The sequence below is a fragment of the Mobula birostris genome, chromosome 7 (assembly GCF_030028105.1).
Source record: "Mobula birostris isolate sMobBir1 chromosome 7, sMobBir1.hap1, whole genome shotgun sequence".
Lineage (NCBI taxonomy): Eukaryota > Metazoa > Chordata > Chondrichthyes > Myliobatiformes > Myliobatidae > Mobula > Mobula birostris.
In genome coordinates, this window is record NC_092376.1 from 105552027 (window position 1) to 105569203 (window position 17177).

General features: G+C 40.1%; 2 protein-coding genes across 2 annotated transcripts in view; one reads left to right on the forward strand and one right to left on the reverse strand.

Annotated features, from left to right (window-relative positions):
• Nucleotides 1-17177, forward strand: part of LOC140200352 (dedicator of cytokinesis protein 2-like) — a 699328-nt gene that overhangs the window by 389553 nt on the left and 292598 nt on the right. The gene's annotated exons all lie outside the window — the stretch shown is intronic.
• The window catches only part of LOC140200628 (protein INSYN2B-like), a 73901-nt gene that overhangs the window by 27453 nt on the left and 29271 nt on the right, over nt 1-17177 (reverse strand). Inside the window, exon 2 of the mRNA XM_072264199.1 lies at nt 15886-15960. Within this exon, the coding sequence (XP_072120300.1) occupies nt 15886-15960 (75 nt within the window). The remainder of the gene's footprint in view (nt 1-15885; nt 15961-17177) is intronic.

The window sequence follows — 17177 nt, forward strand, 5'->3', positions numbered from 1 at the left end:
ATGGCCAGGCTACCAGATGATACTGATTGCCTGCTTACCTGCTAACTCACGTGGCAGGGGATATCTGGAACAGAACTGGGTCTTAGTGAATTGGTGGGTGGAGGTGGGTCAGAGATGTTAGAGACTCTTGATTAGATCCTACCAGAGAGGAAGGATCTGGATATGGCATTGGTAAGGCATTGGAAGGAGGTATTGAGGCAATTGGAATGATGATGGTCAGGTACAGAGCATTGGGAGCATGATGTGAAGAAGATTTGGGACCTTTGAGAAAGAGTTGTTTAGGATATTTGGGGGTGCCCCAAGTTCATGGTCTGCATCTGAGATTGAAGCTTATGGAGTGATATCGGGACAGTGCAGTGTGGAGAGAGATGTAGAGTCCACAGATTGAGGACTTTGGTCTGATTTGTACTGTCTGGATTGGGACTTGGGTCTGATGCTTGTGGTCTTGTCATGGATGGAATCAGATATCAGGAGGTCATGGAGGATTAGATTTCATCACACCTGGGGGCAAAGTTTGGATGGAAAGCAAAGATGAATGGTGAGTCTTAATCATAATCCTTGTAGTGCCTCATTAAATAGTTCAGCTGCAGATTATGTATCATTGAAAAACAGGTTTGTTTAGTGTGCATCTACCTCTCCATGCTGCTTCGAAAAATGTGATCTAATTTTCCAGCTGGGATTGAAATTATCCAATCTACATCTAATATGGAAAACATGGTATTAGTGTCAGGGTTATTTATGATCAAAAGTGCCAGGGTGAATTTCCGGTGAGGGTTGATTCATCCTGAGAATAATTGCAATCTCTTTCTTCACCCAGTAAATGGTTTTCAGATACATTGTGCTGGAAAAAAACACAGATTTGGACAACAGATTGTTTATGTCAAAATCTTTTACAAAAGTAAAGAACAGAGTTTTTTCATTTACAGAGCCAGGAGAGTAAAGAGAGGCCAAATGGCCTTCCTGCACTGTTTGATTCTTTCAATCCCTTGCAACAGTCATGCATATATTTCAGAAGAGCAAAGACAGAACCATTGAGAAGAAAAAACATATAAATCTAAGATAGAAATACTCAGCACATCGGGCTGCATCAGTAAAGAGAGAAACAGAGTTAAAGACCTTAAACATTAACTCCTTCTGATGAAAGGTCTTTAACCGGTAATGTTGACTCTGTTTCTTTCTGGATAGATTCTATCTGTCTATTCATTTTAGAATTAACACAGAGCATAGAATAGCACAGCACAGGAACAAGTCTTTTGGCCCACAACGTTGTGCCAACCGAGTTAAGCAAATGATATTCCATCCTCCCTGCCAGCACATGATCCATAGCACAACATTCATGTGTCTATCTAATAACCTCTAAAATATCACCTCAAGTCTACTTTCACCACCACCCTTGGTAGCACAGTCCAAGCACTCACCACTTTCTTTGTAAAAAATATTTGTCCCATACATCTCCTTTGAACTTTCCCCATTTCACCTTAAATGCATACCCATTTATTATTGAAGATTTTGGAACTTTGGTGAAGTACTAGGTAACTGTTCCCAGCATCTGTGCTCAAAACAACAGAACTTAAAATGTTAGGGGCCTGCCCAGATAACTTCAACATTATTAGTAAAATTAGATCCTAATCTAAGGATTTAATATGCATATAATTATATAATATTCTGTTTTCTCTGTATTTTTTTCTTATCTACACAGAGTTTGCTGCATTAAAGCAATGCCTTTTTCTGGGTTCTGCAGGAATATATTAGCACAGGCATTGCTTTTATGGTTGAAACACAGATCTGTACATAAAACAAAGCAAATCTTCCAGAATCTATGTTAAAATAATTCACATATTTTAAATGTCACCTTAATATACTGTAAATGCATCAATTTCTCCACAATGATCCATAAACAAACAAACTCCTCCACAAGTTATCCATCTTCTTCAGGGCAGCTCTGTCAGACCTCAATGGACTTTAGTATCTTTGGTCAAAGGTGTATGTGGGGGCTGAGGTGCTGCTGGGGCAGGATAGTAAGTCATGGTTCATATTACGCACTGCCAATCATTGATGCTGATCACAGCGTGGGGGTGTGTGCATGTCGGGATGGCTGAGATCTGACATATCACATGGTACTGCTTCCTAGCTGTAGTCCTATTGCTTAATGTTGTTAAAATTTGAATTTCCCTTTCAACTTAATAATACCCCAGTGTAAAGAATAATGATGGTTGCAAATCCAGTAGAACAAATTCTTAATCCTTGGCAGTACTAGAATTGACCAGTGCCATACAAGATCTGGTCATGATTGCCAGTTAATATCCCTTTCCATTGATCTCATCTGCATTGTTTCCTTGGTTTCTGTTCTGGACTTGCGTGAAGATGGCATCTTTGAACTGGGAATCTTAGTCTGATGTTTAAATATGACTTAGCAGGCCATCAATAATTTAGATTTATAGAATCTAATTAAATAAAATTTGACATTAGCCCCTAATAAGGATTTTTGGGCTATCTAAAATTTTGTCAGAGGTAGATTTCTAAAAGTGACTTATAGAGCAGCAGGGATGAAGAAAGAGAAAGCTTTAAGAAGGAAAGAACTAAACAGAAAAAGTGTCAAAAACATCTCCATTCAGATATTTTTAAATTAATATCTATCCCAAAACTTTTCAAGTGTTGGGTTAATCGGTCTCACTGCATCTACTGCAGTGAAGCTTCCTGTCTTCTAACAGCTCAAAATTTCATTCATATTAACCTTGTGTTATTTTGTTTCCTGTGGGAACCCAACGTGTCCACAGTAAAGATCCCAGAATTCACAAACCCATTTACTGGATACATATTTCACTATATTGTTCTCACTCAACACATTGTTCTTGGTTCTGTATAAGTGATTAGTTCTCAAATCACAGTCTTTCTTTCTTCCTTTTCCCTTGACAAGTTACCGACTTCCACTTCTGTTTGAAGGTGCCCTCCTCTCCCTTGAATTGTCATGCCCAATCATTCTCCTTTTCCCTCTGCAACACCTAATTCCCTTTTTCTCCACAACACCAACTCGCTTTTTCCACCACAACCCCAAATCCCCTTTCTCTACATAACAGTAAATTTCCTTTATCTCTTTTCCTTTCCCATTTCCCAATTTCTGAGCACCTCCTGAAACCTCCTCAGTTTCATTCCCTCAGATTTTCTCAATACATCAGCAGACCCTGACCTCTAGCAAAACTGGGCTGACTTCACTGGATAGTAATAAGAAACTGCAATTGTAAAGATCGCCATGTACCAGGAGATGAAGCTTGTGGGTATTTAAATAAGGTACATCAATTAGATGTGTGGACAGCTACAGTGTGGTAGTGCTCAATTTGAACAATTGGTGATTGCTGAATTTTGTTAGACACTCTCTTTACCAAGCCAAAGGCTTGTCCCCTTTGAGAGAATCGGCTACCAGTTTGGCAGCCTGTTACAGTGTAAAGGGGTGTTGCAATATCCAAGCATGGCTTCCAGCTACAAAATTAAATCAAATCCTTTGAAGGCCACTCAGTGCATCAGGCAAGATTATGTGGTACTTCTCACAGAAAATCAGTGGAATTATCCCCAACATGACTGAATATCAAGTATCTGCTTAACATTTCTGGTGCTTTGATGTGTGCAGACTGTAATTTGTTGCATGTAAAGCATTTTTGGATGTCCTGTAGAAACACAGAGTGGTAGATAGAAACAAATGCTTCTGTCAGGGCTGATTCTGTGTGTGTAGCCACTGGCAGAATGCCCACTGACTGCAACAAGTACTTTCACTAGTATAAACTGCACTTCAGATCATCTTGGAAAGGATTCCAGCAGTATGTATTTTGTTTACCACAGCTGTGCATTAATCCGCAAGGGAACCATCTGGTTTCCTGTCCTTAAAAAAAAACAAACCTATACTGTGAGCAATCTGTTCATGACAGCAACTAATTAGGTCACAGTCAAGTCAGTTTTTAGTGTTTACAGTCCTCCATCACTGGAATAGGGCCAATTGCTTTGCATTTGGGACAATTACAGTACCTGCCTTAGGGCCTGAAAGGTTTCGGGTACTGCTGTATTAGGATATAAAAATCAAGTAGCTTTCTAAAAGTTTTTTTTCAATTCACTTTACTGGATTTGTGCAATACTGACAATGTCTGCATATATTGCACATTGTGATTGCCTTCACAAGGAGATGGTGGGCCATTTTTTGGAACCAAGGCATCTGCTCTACTAAATCAGGGGTTCCCAACCTGGTGTTCACTGAGCCCTCGGTTAATGGTAGGGGTCCATGGAATTAAAAGGGTTGGGAACCCCTGTTCTAAAGGTTCTCAGAACACTGATGAGTTGGAAGTTCCAGAATTCTGACCCATCCAGCAATGATGCTGTGTACAATCCATCAGTAGACTTTTAGGTTGATGAATGAGCACTCAGACAAGGAAAATTTTATTAAACCATAAATTCTGAAGACATAGAAGCAGATTGGGCCATTTGGCCCATTGAGTCTGCTCTGCCAGTCCCTCATAGCTGATTTATTACCTTCTCAACCCCATTCTCCTGCCTTCTCCCCATAGTCAATGAAGCCCTGACAAATTAAGAACGTATTATCGGACATTTTAAATATACTCAGTGTCTTGGCCTCCACAGCTGCCTGTGGCAATGAATTCCACAGGTTCGCAACCCACTGGCTAAAGAAATTCCTCCTCATCTTTGTTCCAAATGAGGCTGTGCCCTCTGGTGCTAGACTCACCCACTAATGGAAGCATGCACTCTAATTCACTTTATTCAGGCCTTTCAATATCCAATAAGTTTCAATGAGATACCCCCTCCCTCATTCTTCTAAACTCCAGTGAATACAGGCCCAGAACCATCAAAGGCTCCTCATACATTGATCTTTTCATTCCCAGAATCGTTCTTGTGAACCTCCTGTGGACTCTCTTCAATGCTAGATCATCTTTTCTTAAGCAAGGAATCCAAAAATGCTCACAGTACTCCAAGTGTGGTCTGGCCAATGCTTTATAATGCCTCAGCGTTACATCCTTGCTCTTATATTATAGTGTTTCTGAAATGAATGCTAACATTGCATTTGCTTTCCTTACCACTCAACCTACAATTAATCTTTAGGGAATCCTGCACAAGGACTCTCAAGTCCCTTTGCACCTCTGGTTTTTGAATTTCCTCCGCATTTCAAAAATATTTTATGCCTTTATTCCTTCTACCAAAGGGGATGACCATATACTTCCCTGCTCTATATTCTACCTGCTACTTCGTCCATTTCGCAAATCTGTCAAAGTCCTTTTTTTGTTTATTGAGACACAGCACTTTGAGCCACACCACCTAACAGCCTTGATTTAACTATAGCCTAATAACAGGAAAATTTACAATGCCCATCTATCCTACCAACCAGTATATCTTTGGACGGTGGGAGGAAACCAGAGCACCTGGAGGAACCCCATGCGGTCCATGGGGAGAACATACAAAAACCTTACAGACAGCGGCAGGAAAGTGCAAACTCCTTCTGCTGACTGTCTGATTCCTCAACCATACCTGCCATTCCACCTATCTTCATATTGACCACAAGCTTGGTCACAAAGCCATCAATTCTGTCATCCAAATCATTGACATACAATGTGAAAAGAAGTGGTCCCAACACTGACCCCTGTGGAACACGAGTAGTTGCCAACAGCCAGCCAGTATCCTTTATCTCCACCCTTTGCTTCCTTCCAGTCAGCCCATCTTCTATCTAGTACCCTAGATTGTTATCTTGTTAAGCAGCCTCATGTGCGACACCTTGTAATAGGCCTTTTAAAAATCCAAGTAAGCACTATCCACTGACTCCCTTTTGTCTATTCTGCCTAATATTTCCTCAAGGAATTCCAACAGATATGTTAGGTAAGATTTCCCCTCCAGGAAAGCATGCTGATTTTGGCTTATATAATCATGTGCCTCCAAGTACTCCAAAACCTGATCCTTAATAATAGACTCCAACACTGAAGTCTGGCTTACTGCCTTATAATTTTCTTTCTTCCGCCTCCCTCTCTTCTTAAAGAGTGGAGTGACATTTACAATTTTCCAGTCCTCAGAAACCATTACAGAATCTAGTGATTTTTGAAAGATCATGACTAATGTCTCTATAATCTCTTCAACTACTTATTTCAGAATGCTGGGGTATAGTCCATCTGTTCTAGAAAATCACCTACCTTCAGACCTTTCATCTCCTCAAGCACTTTTTCCTTAGTAGTAGCAACTACGCTCACTTCTTCCGCCTGGCACTCTCGAACATCCGGCATACTGCTAGTGTCTTCCACAGTGAAGACTGACGCAAGTACTTATTCAGTTTATCTGCCAATTCTTTGTCTTCCAGCATCATTTTCCACAGATCAATATTCTCTCTTGCCTTTCTTTTGCTCTTTATATTTCTGAGAAAAAACCTTTGGTATCCTGTTTTATATTATTGACTGGCTTACCTTCATATTTCATTTTTTCTCTGCTGATGACTATTTAGTTGCCTTCTGTTGATTTTTAAAAGCTTCCCATCCTCTAACTTCCCATTAATTTTTGCTATAATTATATGCCTCTCTTTTGCTTTTTTGCTGTCTTTGACTTCCCTTATCAGCCATGGTTGCCTCATGCTCCCTTTAGATCACTTCTTCATCTTTGAGATGAACAGTATTTATACTATGCCTTCCAAATTGCCCCCAGTAACTCCTGCTGTAGTTGTTTTGTATTGCTGGAGTTACTGGGGGCAATTTGGAAGCTATAGTATAGATACTGTATCTTCTAGTGTCCCTCTTCAAGCAATTTTGGCCAGCTCCTCTCTCATGCCTCTGTAATTCCCTTTACTCCACTCTAATACAGAAATCTGACTTTATGTTCTCCCTCTCAAACTGCAGGGTGAATTCTATCTTGCTATGATCACTGCCTCCTAAACTCCATAATCAAATTTGGTTGAGTACACAACACCTAATCCAGGATTGCCTTTCCCCTAGTAGGCTCAACTAAAAGCTGTCGTAAAAAGCCAGGTTGTAGGCGTTCTATAAATTCCCTCTCTTGGGATCCATCACCAACCTGATTTTCTGAATCTAGTTGCATATTGAAATCGTCCATGACCGTCATGACATGCCTTTTCTATCTCCTGTTGTAATCTGTATCCCACATCCTGGCTACTTTTCAGAGGCCTGTATATAACTCCTATCAGGATCTTTTAACTTTTGGTGTTTCTCAACTCTACCCACGAAGATTTTGCATTTTCCGATCCTATGTCATCCCTTTATGAGGATTTGACTTGAATATTTTCTGACAAAGCCTCCCTACTCCCTCCACCTACTTGTCTATCCTTTTGATAAAATATGTGTGCTTGCATGTTAAGCTTTCAACTATGATCTTCTTTCAACCGTGACTCAGTGATGCCCACAACATCACATCTGCCAATCTCTAGCTGCACGACAAGATCATCTACCTTTTTCTGTATACTATATGCATTGAAGTATAACTCCTTCAGTTCTGTATTCATCACCTTTTTCAATTTTGCCCACATGTTACACTTCAATTCATCCCACTGACTGCAATTTTGCCCTATTATCTGCCTGTCCTTCCTCACAGTCTTGCTAAATATTGCTTCTCCTTGTATTCCAACTGCCCCATCCTCCAGTTGCCACCCCCCTGGTAAATTAGTTTAAACCCTCCCCAGCAGCTCCTGGAAAGCTGTCTGCAAGGATATTGGTCCCCCTTGGTTTCATGTGTAACCTACCGTTTTTGTACAGGTCATACCTTCCCCATAAGAGATCCTACTGGTTGATAAATTTGAAATGCTATCCCCTGCACTAATTCCTCAGCGATCCATTCATCTGCTAAATCATCCTATTCTTACCCTCACTGGCACATGTTGCATGCAGCAATCCAGAGATTACTATGTGGAGGTCCTGCTTTTTGTCTCTCTACCTAACTCCCTAAAATCTGCTGCGCGGGTTGACTGTGTGGTTAAGAAGGCATACGATGTATTGGCCTTTATCAACCGTGGGATTGAGTTCAAGAGTTGAGAGGTAACGTTATACCTATATAGTACCCTGGTCAGACCCCACTTGGAGTACTGTGCTCAGTTCTGGTCACCTCAGGAAGGATGTGGAAACTATAGAAAGGGTGCAGAGGAGATTTACAAGGACGTTGCCTGGATTGGGGAGCATGCCTTATGAGAATAGGTTGAGTCAGCTTGGCCTTTTCTCCTTGGAGCGACAGAGGATGAGAGGTGACTTGATAGAGGTATATAAGGTGATGAGAGGCATTGATCATGTGGACAGTCAGAGGTTTTTTTTTCCCAAGAATGAAATGCCTAACACAAGAGGACACAGTTTCAAGGTGCTTGGAAGTAGGTGCAGAGGAGATATCATGGGTAAGTTTTTTATGCAGAGAGTGGTGAGTGCATGGAATGGGTTGCTGGCAACGGTGGTGGAGGTGGATACAACAGGGTCTTTTAAGAGACTCTAGGATAGGTACATGGAGCTTTGAAAAATAGAGGGCTATGGGTAAGCGTAGTAATTTCTAAAGTAAGCACATGTTTGGCACAGCATTGTGGGCTGAAGGGCCTGTATTGTGCTGTAGGGTTTTAGCGTTTCTATGTTTCTATTTCTCTTCAGGTCCTTCTTCCTTTTTCTACCTATGTTGCTGGTACAAATGTGACCACAGCCTTGAGCTGCTCACCTGATCCAAGTTATCCCTGAACCTGCCACCTAGGAGGAAAAATACCATCCACCTGTCTCTTTCACATCCACAAAATCTCCTGTTTTCTCTTCTAATGATGGAATCCCCTGTCACTGCTGTACTCTTCTTCTCCCTACATCCCTTATGAGCCACAGACCCAGTCTCAGTGCCAGAGACCCCGTTGCTGCGCCATCCCCTCTGTAGGTTACCACCCCCACCCCCCAGAAGTAGCTGAAGTGATATACTTATTATTGTGGGGAATGACCACAGGGGTACTCTGCACTGACTGCCTAATCCCTTTCCCTCTCCTGACAGTCACCTAGGTACCTGCATGCTGCAGCCTCGGGGTGACTACCTCCCTGCCGCTCCTATCTATCAATCTTCATTACCCCATATGAGTCGAAGGTCATTGAGCTTCAACTCCAGTTCCCAGACTTTCTATAGGGAGTTGCAGGTCAGTTCACTTCATGCAACTGCATTGATCAAGGGGACTGTAGGTCTCCCAGAGTTCCCAGATCTCACACAAAGAACATACAACTAACCCTGAACCCATTCTAACTGCACTAGCTATGTACTAATAGACGTAAAAAGAAAAAAATACTTATCTGAAACTTACATAGAACCTTTGCTGTACTTGCCCAAGCCTGTTCTTGCTAAAGCCTGTTGAGTCAAAGCCTCCTGCTCTAACAATAGCCCACTCCAACAATGGCCACTCCATTTACACCTCCCTTCTTTTTATTGACACAAATTTTGACTCACTCGTGATGAGACATGTTCTATTCAAGTTGCAATAATGTCTCTCTCTCACTCAGTACTTCAAATTATTGTCCCTTGAATATGGTTAGTCAGTGGTGTTAAGATTCTTAAATGTTTTTGGAATCACATTCATTCAGGCAAGTGGAGAGTATTCCATCATGCTCCAGCTTGTTCCTTGTAGAAAGTCTTTGGGGTATCAATGGTGAGTCAGTCTCTGCAATATAGTCTGATTGTGTTTATTATATTAGTTTTGATGTTGCTAATCCAGTTAGGTTTCTGGTTCATGGTTAGCTGCAATGTTGACAGTGGGATCTCAGTAGCAGTAATATGAAGGAAATTGGTTAGATTTTCTCTTGTTAGATTCAGTCATTGATATGTTTTTTGAATGCTGCTTGTTACATATCACTCTTTGCCTAAACATTTACTAGGTTTTGCAGGAGGAAGTCGTGAACCACTTTATTTTCTCAGGAAATGAGAATAATAAATTGAACATTGTACAATCATCAATGTACAAACCAATATATCAATTTTCTCCAAGTCTCATCTTTTTCCCAGTCAATGCACTTTTATTCTTATCAAATGTGTATTTCTGAAAGTTCTATCTAAATTTGCTTCCATCACATGATCTAATAGTTCAATGAAGATCATAACCTTCTCTGTAAAACATCTCGTGATATCTTCTTATTCTAGTAATTTTAAACAGCACCCTTAGTTATGTACCCACCTGTCAATGGAAATAATTTCTCCCCAATGCCTCTCAACAACTCTACTAATACTCTCAGTTCAACCTTCTCTGTTTTGCATCAGTGTATCTTCTCACCTGACACGGCTGGGGCCCCTCATGCCCAATATCACTGAATGATTCTCCTCATCCAGACCTTACATTCCTCCTTAAAGTGAGATGCCTGGCATTTGATGTAGAGCTTCATTTAAAAACTACCTAATGGTTTTAAAGCAACACACATAAAAGTTGCTGGTGAATTCAGCAGGCCAAGCAGCATCTATAGGAAGAGGTACAGTCAACGTTTTGGGCCGAGACCCATTGTCAGGACGTAATGGTTTTAAAAGTTGTAGCTTAACTACAGAAGATGCAACTTTACAAAAAGGAACAGCTTGACAATATTTCCCTCTTTTGTGCCATATTTTCTTATTTTACATTTGACAGTGGTGATATTTTTGACGGAGGACTTGAGCTGGAATCTCTGGTGGGTGGATAGTTGCTCTCTGTGCTACTCACTTGATTATCATTTGCATTTTAATACGCAAAGCACAAAGAAGCTTAAGAAGTTACAGTCCATCTATCTTTAATATACAAGAGAGTGTGACTTTAAAGCTTGTGATGGTTAAATGCTGACACATTTCATACAAAAATTTAAAATGCAAACAGTTACAAAAAGTTACACTCAGTGGCTACTTTATTAGCTAACTCCTGCACCTTACAGTGGCCACAGAGTACAGCGTGTATGTGTGTGGTCTTCATTGCTGTAGCCCATTCACTTCAAGATTTGAAGTGTTGTGCATTCAGAAACGCTCATCTGCACACCAACATTGTAACATGTGATTAGTTGAGTTATTGTTGCCTTTCTGTTAACTTGAACCAGTATGGCCATTCTTCTCTGACCTCTCTCATTAAGCAAGACATTTTTGCCCACAGAATTACCACTCACTGAATTTTTTTTTTGTTTTTCACACTATTCTCTGTGAACGCTAGAGACTGTTGTGCATGAAAATTCCAGGATATCAGCAGTTTCTGAGATAATCAAACCACCCTGTCTGGCACCAACAATCGTTCCACAGTCAAAGTAATTTAGATCATATTTCTTCCTCATTCCAAAGTTTGGTCTGAACAACAACTGAACCTCTTGGCCACATCTGCATGTTTCTATGCATTTAATTGCTGCCATGTGATTGTCTGTTTAGATATTTGTATTAATGAGCAGCTTACAGATGTACCTAATGAATTCTGAATAAACAGAAAAGTCTGGTGATTGTGTACTCATGAGCACACAAGTAATTAGTCTGAAGACAATAACAAAATCCATGCCGTTTTGAACTTGGATCTTTGAACACTTGGAATTGTTTGGAAGCCCATCCAACCTCATTATGGCAAGTAGGTAGAAGTTGTTTGGGTTGGGTTGGATTTGGGCTCAAAAAATTGGTTTTGAGGTTTGGATTAACCCACTCATCCATTCTTCAGATGTCTGTAGGTACTTTTCGGATGCTCAAAATTTCTGTGAGTTACAGAAAACTGAACCTTGAGTATCCCCTCACATTCACAGTCTGACTTCAAGACACAGATCAGAATTGATTGTCCAATGCTGAATAAATTTAAAAAATGCTAGTATTTAGATCTTTAATCAATCTCAAAAGTATTAATTTAAGAACACACAGTGTCATATTCAGCACAAAGACTTTTATTTCTGCGTTTACTTGATTTCCTGACACTAAAACAGTAAATTAAACACAAGACAATCAGTCATCTGAGCCTATTTATCTTGTCAAAATTAACCTTGGCTTTGTAACCTCATCCCCAGTTATTTTCAGTTTCATCAAGGGAAGAGTGTTGAGCAATTGAAGAACATTTATTTTCTTTTAAAGATGTGTTGCTCTTATTATAGACCCCTTTTGTACTTGAGTCTGAAACTCAAACACACTGACCTACTTCTCCAGCCTAGGATTACCATTCATTTCAACCCTCCTCTTTGACATGGTTCACATCAGGCAAGCAGTGAAGCTGAAAGCCATTTATATACTGTGGTGCTGCATCCATTGGGAATTGGACTGAGATGGTTTGAATTGATGTATGTTTTTTTAGTAATTGTCAAGTGGGCTGTTGAATAACAAAATGAGACCTTCACTTCATTTTAACTGTTAGCGTTACAAATTGTATTCTCAAAATGGGTTATTTCATATAACAAAGGTTTTTGTGATAGTTTAGTTACTCAGTATTGCGATTGTTACCCTTGTTTTTTTATATAGAGTCCTAGAGCTCTACAGTACAGAAAAAGCTCCTTTAGTCTACCATGTCCTTGCCAACATTTTGCCAATGCACACCGTTCCTAATTTTCCTGCCTTAAGGCTATAACGTGTGAGTGTGTCTGAGTCTGCCACCTCTGCTGGTAGCACATTCCAAATATTAATCACTGCGAAAAAAAATCTTCCTCAGATCCTGCTTAAGTCTCTATCCATTCACCTTTAACAGATGCCTTTTTGTTTTTAAGACCTTACCAGGGAATAGACATTCTGTCCATCTTCTCTATGTCTCTCATAATATTATACACTTCATCAGTTCAACCCCCAGCCTTCTTTGCAGCAAGAAAAAAAAAATTCTCTTCCTTCAACTGAAGTCCTCTGATCCAGGCAACTCTTGAGTTTCAGTAGAATGTTGTCTGGATACTGTACCAGGATTGGAGGACTTCAGTTCTTCAGTTCTTCCTTGTTCTCCATTTGCAACCTAAAGATGTGAGTGTGTTTATGGAACACCATCTAGTTCAATCCAATACATAGATATCACTCAAAGATGTTGGTTCAAGAACAGTAACCTTGCATGCAAATATATCAAAACAGGGTCATTAGAACAGAAATTATCAAAGTGCATTAAGTAACAGATAATCTAATTTTGTGTTGGTTGCAGATGAACATTAGGCAGTACATTGCAGGAAATTCCTTTTCTTCCTTAAATTATGCCAAAGCATTCAGTCCATGCATATCTGAGAGGGCTTAATACCTTGGTTCAATGTTTTGTGAAGTTAAAATGCACCCATGTATCTAGCCCTTGCATTCTCTGGATGTACGGAAGTGCTTTACACCTTATGAAATAGCTTTGATGGAGTGACACTGGAGGAACTTGGGAAATACAGCAACCATTTTTCCATAGGAAATTCCCACAAAGTGGAATATGAGAATGGTAAAGTCATTTGTGTTCAGTAATATTGCTTTAGGACTCTACCTTGGCCACAACTTTCAGATCCTAGGATTCTAGAATTCTGTGTGGACTCATTAAAAAATACTCGTGAACTTCACACCCATTTTAGAGTGGGTTCTTTCAGTAGTCACCAGACAGTCAGTTGAGATTTATATACTAAGGCTTTTGGAATGGAACTTATATCATGGATCAGTGGTGAGGTGTTACTAGCTGCACCACAGTTGATGCTTACATAAAAGCTAACTCATCCGGTGACTCCCTTACTACTGCACTGAAGTGCCAGCATAGAAGACTAATCAATTGGATGAGAATCCCAGGAACTGGAGGAGGAGTAGAAAATTGGAAGGAGGAAATGGTACTCTTGAATTTTTCATGTCCCTTTAATGTTCAACAGTAATTTCTTTGTATTTCACTGTTTCACCCTGAACTGCCGTACAGAGTAAAAGTACGGCAGTTTGGGGTCTGAATGATTTACGCTGCCATCCTTAACCTTCAGTGTTTCCCCAACCACAGTGTAATTGTAAAGATCCATCGTACATTTCTCATAATAGCAAGTTCTTGTAGTTCCAATTTTAATGCTTCTTTAGTCAATGGTGTGGAAAGAAAGATCTTGCACCTGTATAGTACCTTTCACCACTTTCATTCAAAATCAATATACTCCTGATGCTGAAAATCTGAAATTAAAGCAGGACATGCTGAAAATACTCGGCAAGTCAGGCGGCACCTAGAACACAGGCACACAGATGTTGCTTGATCCAGAGGTTCTTTTCGGCTTTTAATGTTTCTCAATCTTAAGATCTCACAAGACAGTTTGTGAAGTACTTTTTGAAATAGCACTGTTTTAATTTAGGGAATGTGGCAGCCAACTTTTACAGGAGTGCTTAAAAACAGCTGTGACATTGGCACCAGATCATTTAATAACACTTGGGTCATTATGAGTCAGGGAATTAGGATGACTCTCTCACTCCTTTTGGACATATCATAGTATCATTCATTTCCAGCTGTGCAAACAGACAGGGCCTGTTTGATATTTCAACATAAGGATGACAGCTCTTATGGTGTGCGCTCTCTTAGTTCAGCTCAGTAGTGTCAACTTGGATTATGCACTCAATTCCCGGGTATGGAGCCCAAACCTTCATCCTCACAAATATCAGTCAAATGAACAGATTAGGAGAGAAACATTTCATGGGATGTATCCATCAAATCTCTCTGTTCGTATATCATTCATTGTACTGTGAACTGAGTAAGCATGCAAGGAGGCAGCTGAGAGTTGCCTAAGCTCCTGAAGTCTTTCTCTAAATTTCTCAACTTCTGTCTCCATCTTTATGATACCCTTTAAAAACCTTCCTCCTTGAAGAAGTTTACTGAGACCTCCAATATCTCCTTAGGTGGTTACCAAGATGACTAATAGCAAACCTATGGAGTGGCATGGGATATACAGTGCCTTGTAAAAGTATTCAGTCCCCAACCCTTTGTTCACATAATTGTTCCTATACATCCAGGGATTTTAATCAATTTTACTGAGAATTTTATGTGTACATCACATGCTCCTTTTTTCACAGCTGAGCCTAAAAAAACCAAGGAAAATTGTAAAGCATGAAACACTAAAAATTCAGAAACTGCAATGTTGGAAGTTCAGAAGTATTCATTCCCCTTTCCTCGGGACTTAGTTGAACCACCCCTCACAGCTATTACAGCCAGTAGTCTTTTTGGATAAGTCTCTACTAGCTTTGCACAATGTGATGGAGCAAGATTTGTCCATCCCTCCTTGCAAAATGTTCAAGCTGGTTAAGGTCTGGACTCTGACTGGGCCACTCAAGAACATCAATTTTCTTCATCTGAGGCTACTCCATGGCTGCTGTGGCAGTGTGCTTTGGGTTATTGTCTTGCTGAAAGACAGATTTCCTCCCCAGTTTAAGCTTTGTAACAGAAGCTAGCAGGTTTTTATCCAGGATCTCTCTGTATTTAGTAGAATTCATCCTTCCATCAATCCTGACCAGATTTCCAGTCTCTGCCGCAGAAAAGCGTCCCTATAGCATAATGCTACCTCCACCATGTTTTACAGTAGGGATGGTGTTACCTGGCTGATGTGCAGTATTAGATTTATGCCACATATACCGCTAAACAAATCATATCCTTCCCCATAAACATTGTGCAAAGTTTCACTCAGAAGATACTGTAAAGATGTGGAATAAGGTTTTGTGGTTGGATAAGACTAAAGTGGAACTATTTGGTCTCAACACAAAGCGATAAGTCTGGCATAAATCAAATAGCACTTATCCGCCAGGTAGCACCATCCCAACTGTAAAGTATGGTGGAGGTAGCATCATACTAAGGCGATGTTTTTCAGCAGCAGGGACTGGAAACCTGACATGCAGTATCATGTGGTTGTATACTCACTTATGTGAACAAAGAGTTGGCAGCTGAATACCTTTACAAGGTACTATATAACTACATTAAAAGCATTATGTAAATGAAAGCTGTTGCAAAGAAACAAGAGAAAATAGTAATAAATGAGTGAACTGCTATACCTGTAGATGATACAGGCGGTGTTCTGACAAGTGCTGCAGTTACTGAGGTCCTGGCCAGTCCGATAGAAGTTCCTCCTTTAATGTAAAGATGATCAGTGTAAGTAAAGGAAAACAGAATCTCACACCAACTGATTGCACTGGAGTGGGCAGTAATGGAATGTGGAAACAGGTGCATCATTCAGTCAACACATCTGCTCACAAACATCTGTTTGAAATTGTCATGGTCCCATTCCAGGAATATTTAAAACTTTTTATCTCTTGAACATCTTTTAATCCATTAAACTCGTTATGATTTGAAGCATTATGGAGAGAGATGAAAATTTGCTATTTGTCAGGGAGTTCATAAGAAATAAAAGAAACATATATATTCTATACATACAGTGTGTTTTGTGTATGTGTGTGGGGGGGGGGAGGTGGGGGGGTCAAACATATTTCTGACAATATCCAAAGTCTTGCCACAACCTTGCTGATGAAGCACATCTCCATGGCATGATGCTACCTCCACCATACTTTACAGTAGGGATGGCGTTACCTGGCTGATGCACAGTATAGCCATAGGCTGGCATGGTAGTGCAGTGGTTAGCACAATGCTTTACCACACAGGTGACGCAGGTTCAACTCCTGCCGCTGCCTGTAAGGTGTTTGTGTGTTCTCCCCATGACTGTGTTGGTTTTCTCCGGGTGCTCTGGTTTCCTCCCATGGTCCAAAGACTTACTATTTGGTAGGGTAATTGGTCATTGCAAATTGTCACATGATTAGGCTAGGATTAAACTGGGGGATAGCTGGGTGGTGTGTCTCGAAGAGCCTACTCTGTGCTGTATCTCAATAAATAAATAAATGCACATCATAGTGACAGCAGGAGAAGAGAAATCGAGAGAATGTGCTCAGAAAACTAATATCAGCTTGGGATGGAAATGATGTTAATTCCTGTCTCAATAATATTCGGGTGATAATGACATTAATTATTTTTGTATATGTGATTTACCTTATATACTCATCCTCCATTTTCTATATTTTATTGGATAAAATATTCATCTTTATCAGGAGGTTTTGCTATAGTTTTGACCTCTGTCAGACTGGTCAGACAGTCTTTGTTATTCAGTAAATAGAAAAGTTGCTGTAATATGCAGTTAGAATAAACTCTGACCATTTAGTAATTAGACCAATTGCTGCAGAACACTGTTCAAATGCAAGATTTGGTGAGTAAATAAATTCATTGGTTGACATGCCGGTGTCTTTAGATACAGTCATAAATGTGACCTATGCTGTAATGAGGTCAAAAAGGACATTCA